Source organism: Gymnoscopelus braueri (genome assembly GCF_963280865.1).
Source record: "Gymnoscopelus braueri genome assembly, chromosome: 14".
Lineage (NCBI taxonomy): Eukaryota > Metazoa > Chordata > Actinopteri > Myctophiformes > Myctophidae > Gymnoscopelus > Gymnoscopelus braueri.
The window spans coordinates 34,396,756-34,411,022 of record NC_137619.1 but is presented as its reverse complement, the minus strand read 5'-3'; the positions used below and the strand labels follow the sequence as shown (position 1 = coordinate 34,411,022).

Genomic DNA, 14,267 nt, shown 5'->3' with positions numbered 1-14,267 from the left:
AATAATGAGCCAGACTTAAAGGAGATGCAGAGCTGTTTTCTGTCGGGCTCCGCTTACATCCTTGTCTTTTATCTTGGACACAATACCTTTTCATCATGATTTTAGATGAGACACCCATTTAGTCCAAAACAATGACTTTTTTTTATATTTATTTTTATCAGCAATGAAGGTTTTGTTCTTTTATAAGCAGGTACTTTATTAAAAAAGGGTTACCAGTGCAATATAAATACAGGCCACTGGCTGTACTGGCTCTTTTCCTCCATGTTTTAATGGAGTTTTTACTTTGGTTAGAGCCTAACTTTCATCATTACTCAGACTGCTTTGAAAGAAAAGCTTTGATGCCTCAAACCTCTGGAAGCACTTTCGAGCACAGACTTCCAATCACAGCCTCTGCTCTCCCTACCTTTTTATAGCCCTCTGGGAACTGAAGCTTTTTCCCAGCTTTGACGTTGGAGCACCCCCTCATACAATATTCATGGGCTTATTAGATGGCAGCATTCACGTTAGTTAAGTGCCAGCAGGTAAAAAAACTTGGACCAGTTACGCTAGTCGTTCCTGTGGTGAATGTTGTCATGGTAAGTTTGCATGGGGGGGAAATGAAGCAGTGACTTGAGGACAAGGTTATATTTAGCCATCCTCTCTCTTAGGCTTTGACGGTCAGCACTGACTGGGATGTGTGTCACTGCAAGGTCAGATTCATTTTTAACGTTGTCATTTGCAGACATCTCTCTTTTGATGATGTTGGCACAAGCAAATCTGCAAACCTGGTCAGATCTGTCACTTTGTCCACTGCTGTGACCCTTCATAGATCTATGCTTGCCAGGGATCTACCACTTTGATGTTTCTTTTTATTTCAAAACGGAATCATCCTTTCAGATGAAAATGTAAACACCCTGAGTAAGCATATGGTCAGTATCGCAGCAATCTATGCTCCACCCCGTTCTCTACAGTAGGTGCCATCTGCTCCATTTTGTCGTTTGGTTGTGTGTGTATTTCCAGTATCCACTGATACTAGCTGCAGCTCCGGGTGACACATTGCGATGCGATCACACACTGTCTAGATTCTAGTACATGGGGAAAGAACTACCTAACCTTGCCTAGCAGCAAGTGCTTAGCAAGTGAAGCGGCACTAATGCTGACAAAAGAAAAATGGAGTCAAAGTATCTCATTCAAACGCTCATGCAAACGCTCATGCAAACGCGCAAAGAAAAGTCCAAATCACAGCTCTGATCATAAGCCATTGTTTGACGCACATTTGTTCCATGGTGTTCATTGAATCCAGATGGAATGTTGGTGTACCTCCTCCCGCTCTCTGCAGAGCTCCATTAAGAGATTGTGCTACACCACAGCTATGTTTGTGCTATGTGTATCTGTCTCTGTTTCTCTTATCTGCTGGCTTGTTTGGACATGGTAAATGGAACCCCCTCCTTGGTAGCTTCATGACAACAAAGCTGGTTTCATTGTGTAGTTGTGTAGGATGTTTTGACTGTTAACTGACAGTCTCCCTGGCTTCAGGCCGTCGGCCTTCTTAGCATCATGGCTAGTTGGTAACAGCAAGGTTTCAGAGGCTAGTGGAGGCTAAGCCTCCCCAAATGTACTGCCGGCTATGGTGCATATTTTAGATTATAGATATACGTATATATGTCTGGATTATGGCGCGTCATTGTCGCTGCAGCCACCACAATCAATACAACAACAACATGCGCTTGCAGGGCTTGCGCTATCCACGTGTCTGGTGTAGCTGATATGATCGACATTGGAGCTTTCCAAATACATGGTCAATTCCACGCTCTACCCCGACTCACCTGCTACCTGCATGCCTACAGTGAGGAGCGATGACCTGGGGAGTGGTAGGTTACGCTAGCTGGGAATCTGACCCAAGCTCAATTCATTTAGGAGAAAAAGAAAGCAGTCGGTGTGGTATCGTGTGTACCAGGTGCGTGAGGCCAGTGGCCACCATGTTATTAAAAACACTGATGGAACAGCTAGATAGACAAACACAGTGAAGAAAGACAGACAAGACAGATGGACAGACAGATATGCAGCTGATTTGAACAGATAGTCATTCATACATTCAAGTGGTCTGATGTGTTTGATTTTTTTAAACGCTAGCCTGTTGTTGTTTAGTCTTTTTTGGGGCATGGTCACTTCATCCTGACATTGAATAATAGTTGGTCAAATATTATAAAACATCAGGCTCACCCACCGCCTATGCGAGGTTTGGTTACCTGTTGTCTAAAGACTGCTGTGTAATATACCTCTTATACACATATTCAGTTCACCCATGGCAGTTCCTTATGTATTTGGCAGAAGATTAGCTTTTGGACCCAGTGTTGTGTTTTTATAGGCTGCAACTGGCAGTTGTTTACCCAGCCACCCTACATGGTTCTGTGTAACTGCGTTCCATTGTTAGCTTTCACCTGACATGAGGGGCCAGCAAACCTGGCTGTTCTGAATTACTCTGACTCCTGCACCCTGATTCAAACTAGGCAATCCTGACCACTGCACTGCTGGCCCAATCACACTAACGATGTGATTGGGCCAGCCATTGTCATCATTTAACCTATTCAGCTGCTTCCCCCACCTCACTCTACCTGCCATGTTAAGATAATTAGATGGGGTTGGAGATTGGAAGTACATAGGACTATACCATGGATTAGCAGCCCATTGTCTACTTTCTCTGCTGTAGCGCCAAACGTTCAATTCCTCTTTGTTAAATGCCCAGTGAATAAACTTCCTAGTTGATCTTTTCAATCGCCTTCTGACTGCCCATAACTACGTGGTGTGTGCTCTTTCCCTCTTCTTGGGTTTCAAAAGAACTGACCCCTAGCTAACGTTGCTGTCTGCCCCAGTGCACTCAATCCATGTTTCTTGCCTTATTCCACTATCATTTCTCCAGAGGGCTCTCTGCCTGAGTTTCCTGAAAGACAAATCCTTTTGGAATCATCTGTTCTTTCTCACCCGAGAACCCATCAAGGCTGATAAATGGAGGGGAAAACCACTGACCCCCGTTAATAGGAAAGTGAGGCTCGTAAGAGAAGCGAGAGCTGGAGAGATTATTCTAAAATCAGAGCCAAGGCTTTAACCTGGTGGAGCCATGCTGCAGAGTCCATTTAGCTCAACAAACAAACAGCACACACACACACACACACACACACACACACACACACACACAGTTTTGAAGGGACCGCCTGCCCATGGTCCAACAACTATCTTAAAAGCCTTCCTACTGGTGCAAATAGACCAAATCCTTTTACAAGAAAATGGATGTTGTCCCTTAGAAGCCCTTTAGGTACCATTAGTTTATGGTAGTTCCGCTCCTTGCTGAACAGGTGCCCTGACCAACCCGGTAGGAGTCTCTTTAGTGTGGATTTCATCGAAGAGAACATTCGATCAATGGATGCAGATTTTTTTTCATGATGAGTTTTGAAACTGACACTATGTTGCTATTTAAACAGAGGGAAATTGTTTTACCGTCACGCTGCCCAACCCTAGTCATCAGGTACTTTACCCATGCGTCACATTCTATAAAGGATGTTTTTTTTGTTGTATGTTTCTGTTAAGAATATTTATCTTGCCTTGGTCAATTTGTCCTACAAGATAGTTCTTGTCATGAATCGGAGATACGCCGCCTGGGCAGCCTAATGACGCCCTTCATCCCTCCAGTGATTTGAAACGCTTTTCAAACATGGAACCATAACTCAGAGTGCCGCTCCTGTTTAGATATTCTTTGAGCAGACCGGCCACCATCCCTCTTTGATGTGTCCACACCCTAACCCCTATCATTGTCAAATCCTGTTTTGGAAGTCCAGACAGCACAAGCCCTGTTAGAAATCCTATTACTCACAACCTCAGTGACTTTTTAATTCCCCACAAGGAACAATGGGGTTGTGGGGAGGGGGCAAAAAACATCCCTTTCCAAAGACTGGGAAAGCAATGAATCATCTCTTTTTTTTTTAGAGAGAGATGATTTTTGAGAGATGAGAGATGTGTTGCTTTTTTCTAGATGACCTATCAAGCGACTAAAGCTTTATATCTTCATAAAATGACAGATCAAGGCGTCTTGAGGAAAATGCTAATGGGTTCACGTTCATGTGGGCGTGGGGTATAGGACTATCCCTGGATTTCATTTGTCCATTCCGTTTTGACAGGTATTATCCCCAATTCCACTCTGTAGGTGTAAACAAGGACACTTTTAGACTCCTTGAACTGAACGTATTAATTGGTAGTGGTACCTCCATTACGGGTGTGGTTCTGTCTCCCTCTCCCTCTCCTTGTCTCTCTCAAGCCATTTATAGCTGGGACGTAACTCGTAAAAAATCATCAAGATTTGGCTCTTGGTGACAAGTTTCTGGTATGTGTTAGGTATGGGCAGACGGTTTTCAAAAACCATTGCAAATGAGTTGGGCTCGCCCCCTTGTAGTCTGTTTGCAATAACTCTAATATTAGATAGGTATTGGTAAGATCGAAACCCCAAATAATTGATAGAATGGATTTTTCAATGGATTCTGTTACTATTGGGCATGCTAAAAAATCTAGGACAATCTAATTTGTGGAAAGGCATCATTTTGAAGATGGCGTCCGCGATGGCTGCTGGGGGCTTAAAATGGCTATAAGCTGGGTAAAAAAATCTTAAAACTTTTGCACATGGTAACTATTTTTGGCATGGCGTTAGGTATGGGCATAAGGTTTTCAAAAGCCATTGCAAACTAGTTGGGCTCACCCCCTAGTGGTCGGTTTGTAATAATTCCAATATTAGATAGGTCAGTATTATGGTTGAAACCCCAAATAATTGATAGAAAATATTTTTCAATGGATTCTGTTACTATTGGAAAAGATAGGAAAATCTAACTTTGGGAAAGGCATAATTTCAAGATGGCGTCCACAATGGCTGCTGGGAGCTTAAAATCTCATTCATTACTCAACCTAGAAAGGTGATTTTTGTGTCTAAGGGGTTTTAGGGCTCAAGGAATGTGACTGAATCAGTAAAATTACCATCAGTTAGTTATATATTGCCAAATCCACAATTGTTATGGTTTTTGACATATTCCCTATAGGGACATTTGGTACGGCATATTTTATTTGGCAATAAATAATTAACTGATGGTACTTTTACTGATTCAGTCACATCCCTTGACTTTTAATTATTTGCAATAAAGTCTTAATGCAGACCAAAAAGCCACAATCTACCCTGAACGTTTGATTCGTGATGTGCTCCTCCTGAGGATATATTTTCTCTGTGCTGCTTAGAGACAACTTTGTCACAGTGTGGTCCACCGTCCCAGGTATAGAAGATGGACATCACCACAGATCCTATCTTTGCTCACTGCTTCCCTGTCGTGTCTTGTCATTGCAGTGGAGCACTGTGACATGCTGAGTAGCTGCCCTGAGGATGAACCCATGACGCCTGGCGACGAGTGCCTGGACGCCGCCATTGATGAATCCCTATTGGAGACGAGTCCCATCCAGTCACCGCTGCAGGTGTTCGCCGGCATGGGTGGCCTGGCCCTCATCGCAGAGAGGTTGCCCATGCTCTACCCCGATGTCATCCAGCAGGTAGATATGTGTGAAGACGGTTTAAAAAATGTGGACACTAACATTTAAGTAGAGTTTCACAAAAGCGAAGAAGCCAAAAAGCTGTGTAGAGTGGCCCAAACTTTACCCCCCAAAAAAGCCCCAATTTATCATAGATCCATGTTGAAGTTATAAAGTAATGACACATACAGTATTTCCCAGCATTGTTGCCTACCCAAACAATGTGCCGAACTCTAACAGCTAAGTAACTTGTCTGCATCCCTAACTCTCCTCACTTCAGAAACCATGTCTTCCGTATTGAAAGGGATGACATGTCCCTGCAGGCTTTGCCATTCAGACTAAATCAGACTACCATTTGTCTTCTGCATGCCATCGCAGCACTACATCATGCCTTGTAAATGAAAGTAAATGGGCACTTTGAGCCGTAATTGAGAGGGGGACAGAGTTCTGTGCCGAGGTGAGTTGCTGAATAGCTACGATGGTATTGAGAGAGCTGCCAGGTACTAAATCTGTGTGTCTTCCCCCCCCCCCTTTATTTTCTCCCCTCCCCCAACCCCCTTTCCTCTACCCTGCATTCCCACTCTTTTTAAATTGTTGCAGAAAATTGAGTTATTCAGGCTGTCTCCCAGAGCCAGCGATGGCTGGCATCAGGCGGCCCACAACGGATACCAAGTGAGCCCTTTTCTATTATGCATTTAGCAATTTAGCACCACGTCCGACATTAAGATCAAGGTCAAAATTACTAATAGAAACCGTTTATTACACAAGCATTTGTTCTAATGTGACACTTTTTTCCATAGTTGAAAAAGTCTTTCTGACTGACATTATATCCTACTGGACATTAATGGCCACACGCTTGTGAATTATTGAGGTGGTCGAGCTGCCATTTGTGAAGTGCACACACACAGTAGGCATCTATATTGATGCAGGTGAGGTGATAGTGACCCTCAGCATTGTTTTTCCAAGGGTTTGGTAAATAGGGTTACTTGGTTAACTACAGCACATTCCGCCTGAGTAGAGCTTTTGCAGTAGCCTACAATGGCTCTGGGCCTTTTTTTCTACCCTGGCTTTTAGTGCAGCTAAGCATGAATAGATTGGATAGTAGCCGTTACAATATTGCTGATGTGAACCGCTCTACTGACATTTGTTGGATGCCGCTGAAATTCATTTGGAGATTTTGTCAAAATCTAAAATGTTTTTGTCAGATTGCAGTAAAACACTGTCTCAGCTTTCATAATTTTTTTGGATATCGTGGCTTGAAGCTTGTAGAAAAAATGTAACATGCTAGGAGAGAATGTGGTTTTAACCCATTAAGACCTGAGGCCGATTCTAAAAATGTCTCAACAGTTTTCTGAAAAACCTATGTTGCTATAAATCAGTGGTTCTCAACCCTTTTCATGTCAAGGACCCCACATTTATATGTATTTGGCCACAGACCCCCATCTAAAAATATTTTGTTCGCTTTGAAAAACATATATTCAAAGATTTGCAAACATTTTCACAAAAAAAAAAAAAATACAAGCTCATAGCGTGGCACTAAGTGACCCGCTATGAGCTTGTATATCTGCTATGTTTGAATAGCCAACGTATAAAATGATTGTGACACAGATGCTTTCCCGGTTTTAATGGGTTAAAGAATAACTAGCTAATGAGTTGGTCAACAGCACTCTAGTACAGCTGTAGCTTTCTCTTCCTTCTATCTTTAACCCTTGAAGACAGGATTTGGGCTACATATTTTCAGTAGGCTTATAAACTTAGAGCATGAAGACAAATAGAAATAAATAAATCAATGTTAAACATTTTGTGCTGCTTTGGATCCGATGGATTCAACTCATACACAGCCACTGTTTTATGGCATACACAATGAGGCCATTTGTCTCCGAAATTTTAGTTACATTATGTAGTAAATTCGAGCTATCCATTTGAAGTACAAACATTATGTTGGCAGTTGCGTAATTTCTTCTGATGCTCATAACTTCACGGTTTTCAGCAACATTCAGCTGACCGAAACAGAGCGGGTCACATACCAATAATAAAATGAAAGAGTTGAAGAAAAATAATATCATTACCTACGAATAGCATTTGGTTGATGTCACTCCTATTGAATCAAACACCCAATTAGTTGTTCCATTAGTTCAGATTTACACTTGGCAGCAAAATGGATATGAGCCAGTGTTCTTTGTTCTCCCTCAGAGCTTCAGTGCAACTTTATAACATTGAAAACTCCCACTTTGGTCAGCATATCTGTCAGCGAGGCACCACCCCCCCCAAACACACACCTCACCTTATACACTCTAACATCACCCTATCCGCTGTCACCGAACGACTCCTCCTTTGCAGGTGAGTGCCCCGGTGGTGCCCTCAGCCACGCAAGAGAAACCCAAGGACAGCGACCAATTCGAGTGGGTGACCATCGAGCAGTCGGGCGAGCTGGTGTACGAGGCGCCGGAGACCATCGCCGCCGAGCCTCCGCCCATCAACAAGCAGCAGCAGTCCCAGGCGTCTTCGTCGTCCTCGTCGTCCTCCTCGGTGCAGACCATGTCGCCCATCCCCGCGCACTCCCTGGCGGCCTTCGGCCTCTTCCTGCGGCTGCCTGGCTACGCCGAGGTCCTGCTCAAGGAGCGGAAGCACGCCCAGTGTCTGCTGCGCCTGGTCCTCGGTGTCACCGATGACGGAGAGGGCAGTAAGTGCTGCATGAATTTTTTTTTGCTTCTTTTAGCCAGTTAAGCACTGTACATTATACTAGCTTGTATATCTGCCATTTTTTACCACACTTAGTATTTTTTATTACAAAATTAGTACATGATTTGTTATTAGGGGTGTGCCGATACACTAATTTCACCAAACGATACGATACGATATTTGGCTCACAACTTCGATACGATTTCGATACGATACGATACGCACTTTTTTTATTATGAAAAATATATGGGGGGAGAAAAAAAGCAAATGCAAACAAATAATTCTGTTTTTGCATTATTCAGATATGCGAACTTGTAGCTTTTCAGCTACAATAGCCGTTTTGAATCCAAATAGGGCAATAGTGTGACACCTGACCCGAAAAAAAAAACATGTTACCCTTTTCAACCCCTTGATTATTATTATTTTTTAAACGTTTTTTTCTCTTTTTCAAAACGATACATATCGTCACGAAAACGTATCGCGATATATCGCGGGACGATATATCGGCACACCCCTATTTGTTATTGAACAAAATTACAATTGTAACATTTCTGCCTATAATGACATGCCCAAAATAATGATGCCAGGTTGAAAGTGGTTAATGTTTGAAATGTCTTGGCCCGAGAAAAGTGTACACACACACACACACACACACACGTAATTCCTTTGGCAGTCGTTGGGCTCAATACCCCTCTGCCGGATCACGGGTAATTCATCCGAACTGTTTCCATTATGTTCGGAATTCCTGACTCGTGCACTATGCCCATATTGTATCAACTCCAATTAGCTCAATACTTATTGAGCTTGTCCAGGGTGTGTGTCTGAGTCTGAGTCCTTGTATTCAGAGAGTCTTTGCACTATTTTCTTAGTGTTTTCTTGTAGTCCTTGAGATGAGGGCCCTAATGAATGATTGATGGCAGTGAGTGCCTTGCCAGCTTGTTTAGTGACACTGGTTACACAGGACAGCGTTGTGCTGCTATTTGGCTGGCTTCAGTCTTTGTCTGGCCTTTGTCCAGGTGAGAGCTAAATAGATACCGTTTGTCTCAATTTGCTTTCCCCCACCCAAAAAATATTAATAATATATAAATAATATAAAATATTACTTTTTTAATATACAGTGTGTGTGTATGTATATATGTATATGTATATATATAATAATTAATTACGGGAAAAAACATAATGCTAAACGTGAAAACCCCTAATACATTCAGTTCTGATTGGCTATGTCTCTCACTTGACTTCCTCCCAGGTCACATCCTTCAGTCTCCGTCGGCCAACGTGCTGCCCACGCTACCATTCCACGTGCTGCGTGCGCTTTTCAGCAGCACTCCCCTGACCACGGATGATGGCGTACTGCTGCGTCGCATGGCCCTTGAGATCGGTGCCATCCATCTCATCCTGGCCTGCCTCTCTGCCCTCAGCCACCATGCGCCTCGCGTCCCAAATGCAAGTGCCAACGCCTCTGAGGTACAGACAGTCTGACCCTTGACATGTTTCTTGTGTGTTGTAGTGTATAGAGTAGTGGGTGTTTTACACCTGATGTATACTATGTTGTGCATCGTGTCATGCACCAGAAATAGATCTGTTCATTTTGGTATGCGACACACGCACCCATCAAAGTATAAATCAGGCTTTATGTGTACATAACACACCTACGGTATGCATGTCACAGTCAATTTTCACAAAATGCTTGAGCAAAGATTTCTGCCTGTAGTATGTATGTAGAGTAAAGTCCTCTAGCGTAGAAACCAGCTCAAAGATGGAACGTGATGTACTTGATCACTTTGATTCAGTTTCAGAAGACTTACTCAGTTTCCAACAGAACAAAGATGACTTTGACCGATGTCGGAAGGCTGTGTCCAGGGTCTGGCTGTACTAGCCGTGTTTCCAATTAAAATGCGAAAGTGGAAACTTGGGTCTAGACTTATGATTCACTTTTAAGATAAGAGTAGAATTATATGTATTAGATGATTAATGGTGATTCCAGATAAGGGACAACCCAGTTTAACTTTGATTTAGCTCAAGTGCTGACCCAGAAAACCTTTAACAAAACACTGTCCTACTCTGTCAAGTATTCAGGCACAATTTCTTAATGGCTCTGACTGGACCTGACAGGCCACACTGGTGGTTTGCCTTTGACGTTAACCGGAGGAACAGGATAGAGAATCCTTGCCTTTATTAATGGCCCCTTACCTGGCAGGCGTTTAGTCAAGGCCGACTCTGCATATCTCCCAGTGAGCCCCTGACAAATAGCTTAATTGTTTAGCCTGAATGATAAGAGGCAGGTGGAGCTTTGTAGACAGTCGGAGACTTGTCCTTTGTATTATTGAAGCCGCTAGGGTGAAAAGCGAGGGAAGGCGGGAGAGGGGCATCATGAATAGGAATTGAGCCTTGGACTCCCCTTGACTGCCATGCCCATTAAATAGACTGATTAGACTTCTATTGAGCCATCTGCAGGGGCTCCAACAGTCGCCACTTCTACCTGCCTGAATCGGCTGCAAAGTATAATGGACTCTGAAAGGAACACAGCTGCAGCAGAACTCGAGCTGACTGTGGTGGGTCAGAGCACAAATTGTTCCACCCAAATTCTACTGGCACCCAATGGTAATGCTATTGATATGGCTCTCAAGTGAGAGTCTGTGTGCAGACGGGGACACACGAGATGTTGCAGAACTGGTAAGGTTGTACAAGATACCATATGGACCAAGAACTTGGACCACAATGATATTTTATGATGCCTTGCCTAGTTAGCCAGACTTGCACACTATATAGTCCAGCAATTCTGTGGAGCAGTGGTTATCGCTCTCCCTTTACCCTGCTGTGTGTGTGGATTTATGGAGTTGTCACAGTTGAGGACAGATCTTGGGGGGCGATGGCTTGAACGCAGGCCAATGGCCTGTCAAGTGCAGTAATGGCTGTCCTTGAGGTTACCCCCACCCCACGCTTCATGCTGGAATAGAAGTCAGGGCCCCTGCCTGAGATAAGACACGGACGTGGGCCAAACCTGGCATTCAGCCCCTCCCCCTCACCGACACCTCTGAAGGGACCCACCTCCCTTCTCATGTGTTCTGATTTATGTTCTCTATGGCTTCATGATTAGTCTTCAGATTTTATGACCTGGCCAGAGCTCATCCACCCATGTCACTGGTCTGGTTTTTAAATGGCTGACGAGACGCATGAGCATGTACAAACGCGCGCACACAATTTACAATTACAATTTTGGCAATTAGCAGACACTGTTATCCAAAGCGACTTACAGTAAACAAGGTAATCGCAACAAAGAATGCAAAGATACAGTGTGGTGCCACAGGAAACTAGGATCACAGGAAAACCAAGGACTAAACAATATACTATCAAAATTATAATCTGTACATTTAAACTATAGGTAAACAACATGCACACAAAACGATAGCCACACTCCTATAATTATGGTGATAATATTAGCTGGTGGTGTTAAGTGAATAATGTCAGTTCATAGACAACACCGTAATCAAACCCATTCAAAATGGCTACTTGGAGCTGTGTTTGCATGAATAAATGTTTGGTATTGGCTACACATATTCCCATAGCACCTATTTTTACATATAGGCAACCTGGAACAGAATAGAGAAAAGGCCTCCTTTCAGGTTGGCTCTGATTGTTGATTCCATATAAGTCGTGAGTTACAATGATTGAGAAGACCTTCAGAATGCTCCATTATTAAAGGTGACCCACAACAGAGGAAGAAGACACCCCTCCACACCTCACCACATCCCTTCAAATATATATTTTTTCTCTGCTCTATGGGGGACTTGGCTAGCTCACTCAAACACCCTACGGTCAACTTCTGTCAAGCTTAAGCCAATATCTTTGCCCTTTTGAGTGACATTGTTTAATGTGCGATGCGTTTGGAAAGTGACCCCTTGAGTTCACAGTGTTACGTTACACTAGGTAGCTAGCTGTCACATCAGGTGGCATACTGCCGTTTGTCTTCTACTGTACATCAAACTGTGTGCCATTGTTGATGTTTCCTAGAACAACTCCAAAATGGAAGCACCGTTTATAGTAATACAGGCAGTTTTAAAAGTTAGTAGTGTGACTCCGGAGAGATCTTTTGAAAACTGGAACAATGCTGTCTGCAGCATACATTGTTAAACATAGTTAAGTGCTCTTGTAGGTTTATTGTCAAATTATTCGACCGACTGTCAGTGGAAAACAATACTATACAGTTTGTCATGTGTTTAGATCATCCCATCAGTTTAAATAAAGCAGTTTCTCTGTCCCAGTTTTCTCTCCTAAGCTAATAGTATTGGTGATTGTACTTCCAAGACCAATCCATCTTCTTTTTCTGGTCAATGATTCGACGTGGGCTCCTGTAGATTTTTGCAGCCTTGAAAGAAAAAGTTAAGCTTTTTCTGTTCCCAGAATTGATCCCTCCAACACTGCATTACTGTCTCCAACTTGGCGTAGAGCTGGCTGGATATAGATTTATCTACCCAAATTCTCTATTTTCAGTCATTATTTTAAGATTCAAGCATTTGAAGTGGTCAAACTAGCAATTATGTTCAGAGGCATCTTCCATAAAGTCTTAATAGTCTTGGATGTTTCATATAAAAGCAAAGGTTAAAGCCTCAATCTGTGATTATTGTTTTTTTCACCCGGTTGGCAGTAAGTAGAACAGCAGGCACAATACTTCTAAAACATAATTTTTCATACTGTGTTAATTGTGGGGGGGGGGCTCCATTCATTTTCAGTTGCAAGATTTAATTTAGCTTTAATCCATGCTATTGTCTGTGTGTGTGTGTGTGTGTGTGTGTGTGTGTGTGTGTAGCCTCAAGTGTCCAGTGGTCACGGCGGAGGTACAACTGAGGAGCAACAACTGTACTGGGCCAAGGGTACAGGCTTCGGTACCGGGTCCACAGCTTCCGGTTGGGACGTAGAACAGGCTCTTAACAAACAGCGTCTAGAGGAGGAGCACGTCACCTGCCTGTTGCAGGTAATCCCCCCCCCCCCCCTACCTGGTTTACTGTGATTTATTCAAGGTTTTTATTTCCATGCCAACACATGGTTGGAACTGTAGGAAATGGTTCCTGGTACTTCCCAGCACATATCTACAAGTACAAGAATACACTGTAGCGCTGCAGCTGTGGAAAGAATTGGTTTAAGAATTGATGATGCAGACTGGCTGGGGAAGAAATTACACGTACTTAGAAGTTAAATGTCTTGTCTTGTTTTATCTTATCTTTTAAGTTTGACTTTTACAGGGGTGTGTTCCCTTACTACCTTTGTCTCCCATACTTAGGATACCATAAAAATGTACAACACATTACATTAAAGGATTAGTTCACCAAAATGACTTGTTTTCTATCAATTACACCCCCCCGTGTAGCCTTGAATTCATGGAGATGTTTTAGTTTTTGTCGCATTCCTAAGCCATTCATTTGATGACCGGCAGAGACTATTGACCGATGACCCGGTCATCAAATTATTGGCTCAGGAATGGACAGATGGTGCTACATCTGTTGTGTGGTCACCCACCTAAAAAAAGGTAGAAAGCCAGACGCTAACATGTTGCCATGTCCACTAGGTGCTGGCCAGCTATATCAACCCAGCGGGCTCTGCAGGGGGCCACAGCAGTGGCGAGGTCACTCCAGGGGAAAGCAGCAGGACGCATAACAGCACAGCCTTGCCCTCAGTACTGCAGGAGCTGCTCTGCCAGTCCTGCCTCATCCCCGCCATGTCCTCCTACCTACGCAACGACTCTGGTATGGTTATGCTTTTTTTTTGCTTTTTACTGGCACTGAGATTTCCCCTTATACTGTGTACTGTCCAAGGACGGCGTCAACAATCCCCCTCCTAACAATTCGTCCAGAAACCTGGATGAACTTTGTGATTTCAGTTCTAGAGCATGTCCACTTAACCCTTTAAGACCTGAGGCGATTCTTTAAAAAAAAAATCTTTTTGAAAAAAATAAAAAAAAGTTTTCAAGATTTTTCAAAAATAGCAGATCTACAAGCTCATAGCGCGGCACTCGGTGCCGCGCTATGAGCTTGTATATCTGCTATTTTTGA

The 14,267-nt window shown here is 43.2% G+C and overlaps 1 protein-coding gene across 11 annotated transcripts in view; it reads left to right on the top strand.

Moving 5' to 3' along the window:
• The window catches only part of birc6 (baculoviral IAP repeat containing 6), a 150,424-nt gene that overhangs the window by 73,503 nt on the left and 62,654 nt on the right, over window positions 1-14,267 (top strand). For all 11 annotated transcript variants that reach the window (XM_080450167.1, XM_080450172.1, XM_080450166.1 and 8 more), the window contains 6 exons: window positions 5,357-5,556; window positions 6,136-6,207; window positions 7,876-8,218; window positions 9,467-9,684; window positions 13,028-13,192; window positions 13,784-13,961. In XM_080450167.1, the coding sequence (XP_080306293.1) occupies window positions 5,357-5,556; window positions 6,136-6,207; window positions 7,876-8,218; window positions 9,467-9,684; window positions 13,028-13,192; window positions 13,784-13,961 (1,176 nt within the window). The remainder of the gene's footprint in view (window positions 1-5,356; window positions 5,557-6,135; window positions 6,208-7,875; window positions 8,219-9,466; window positions 9,685-13,027; window positions 13,193-13,783; window positions 13,962-14,267) is intronic.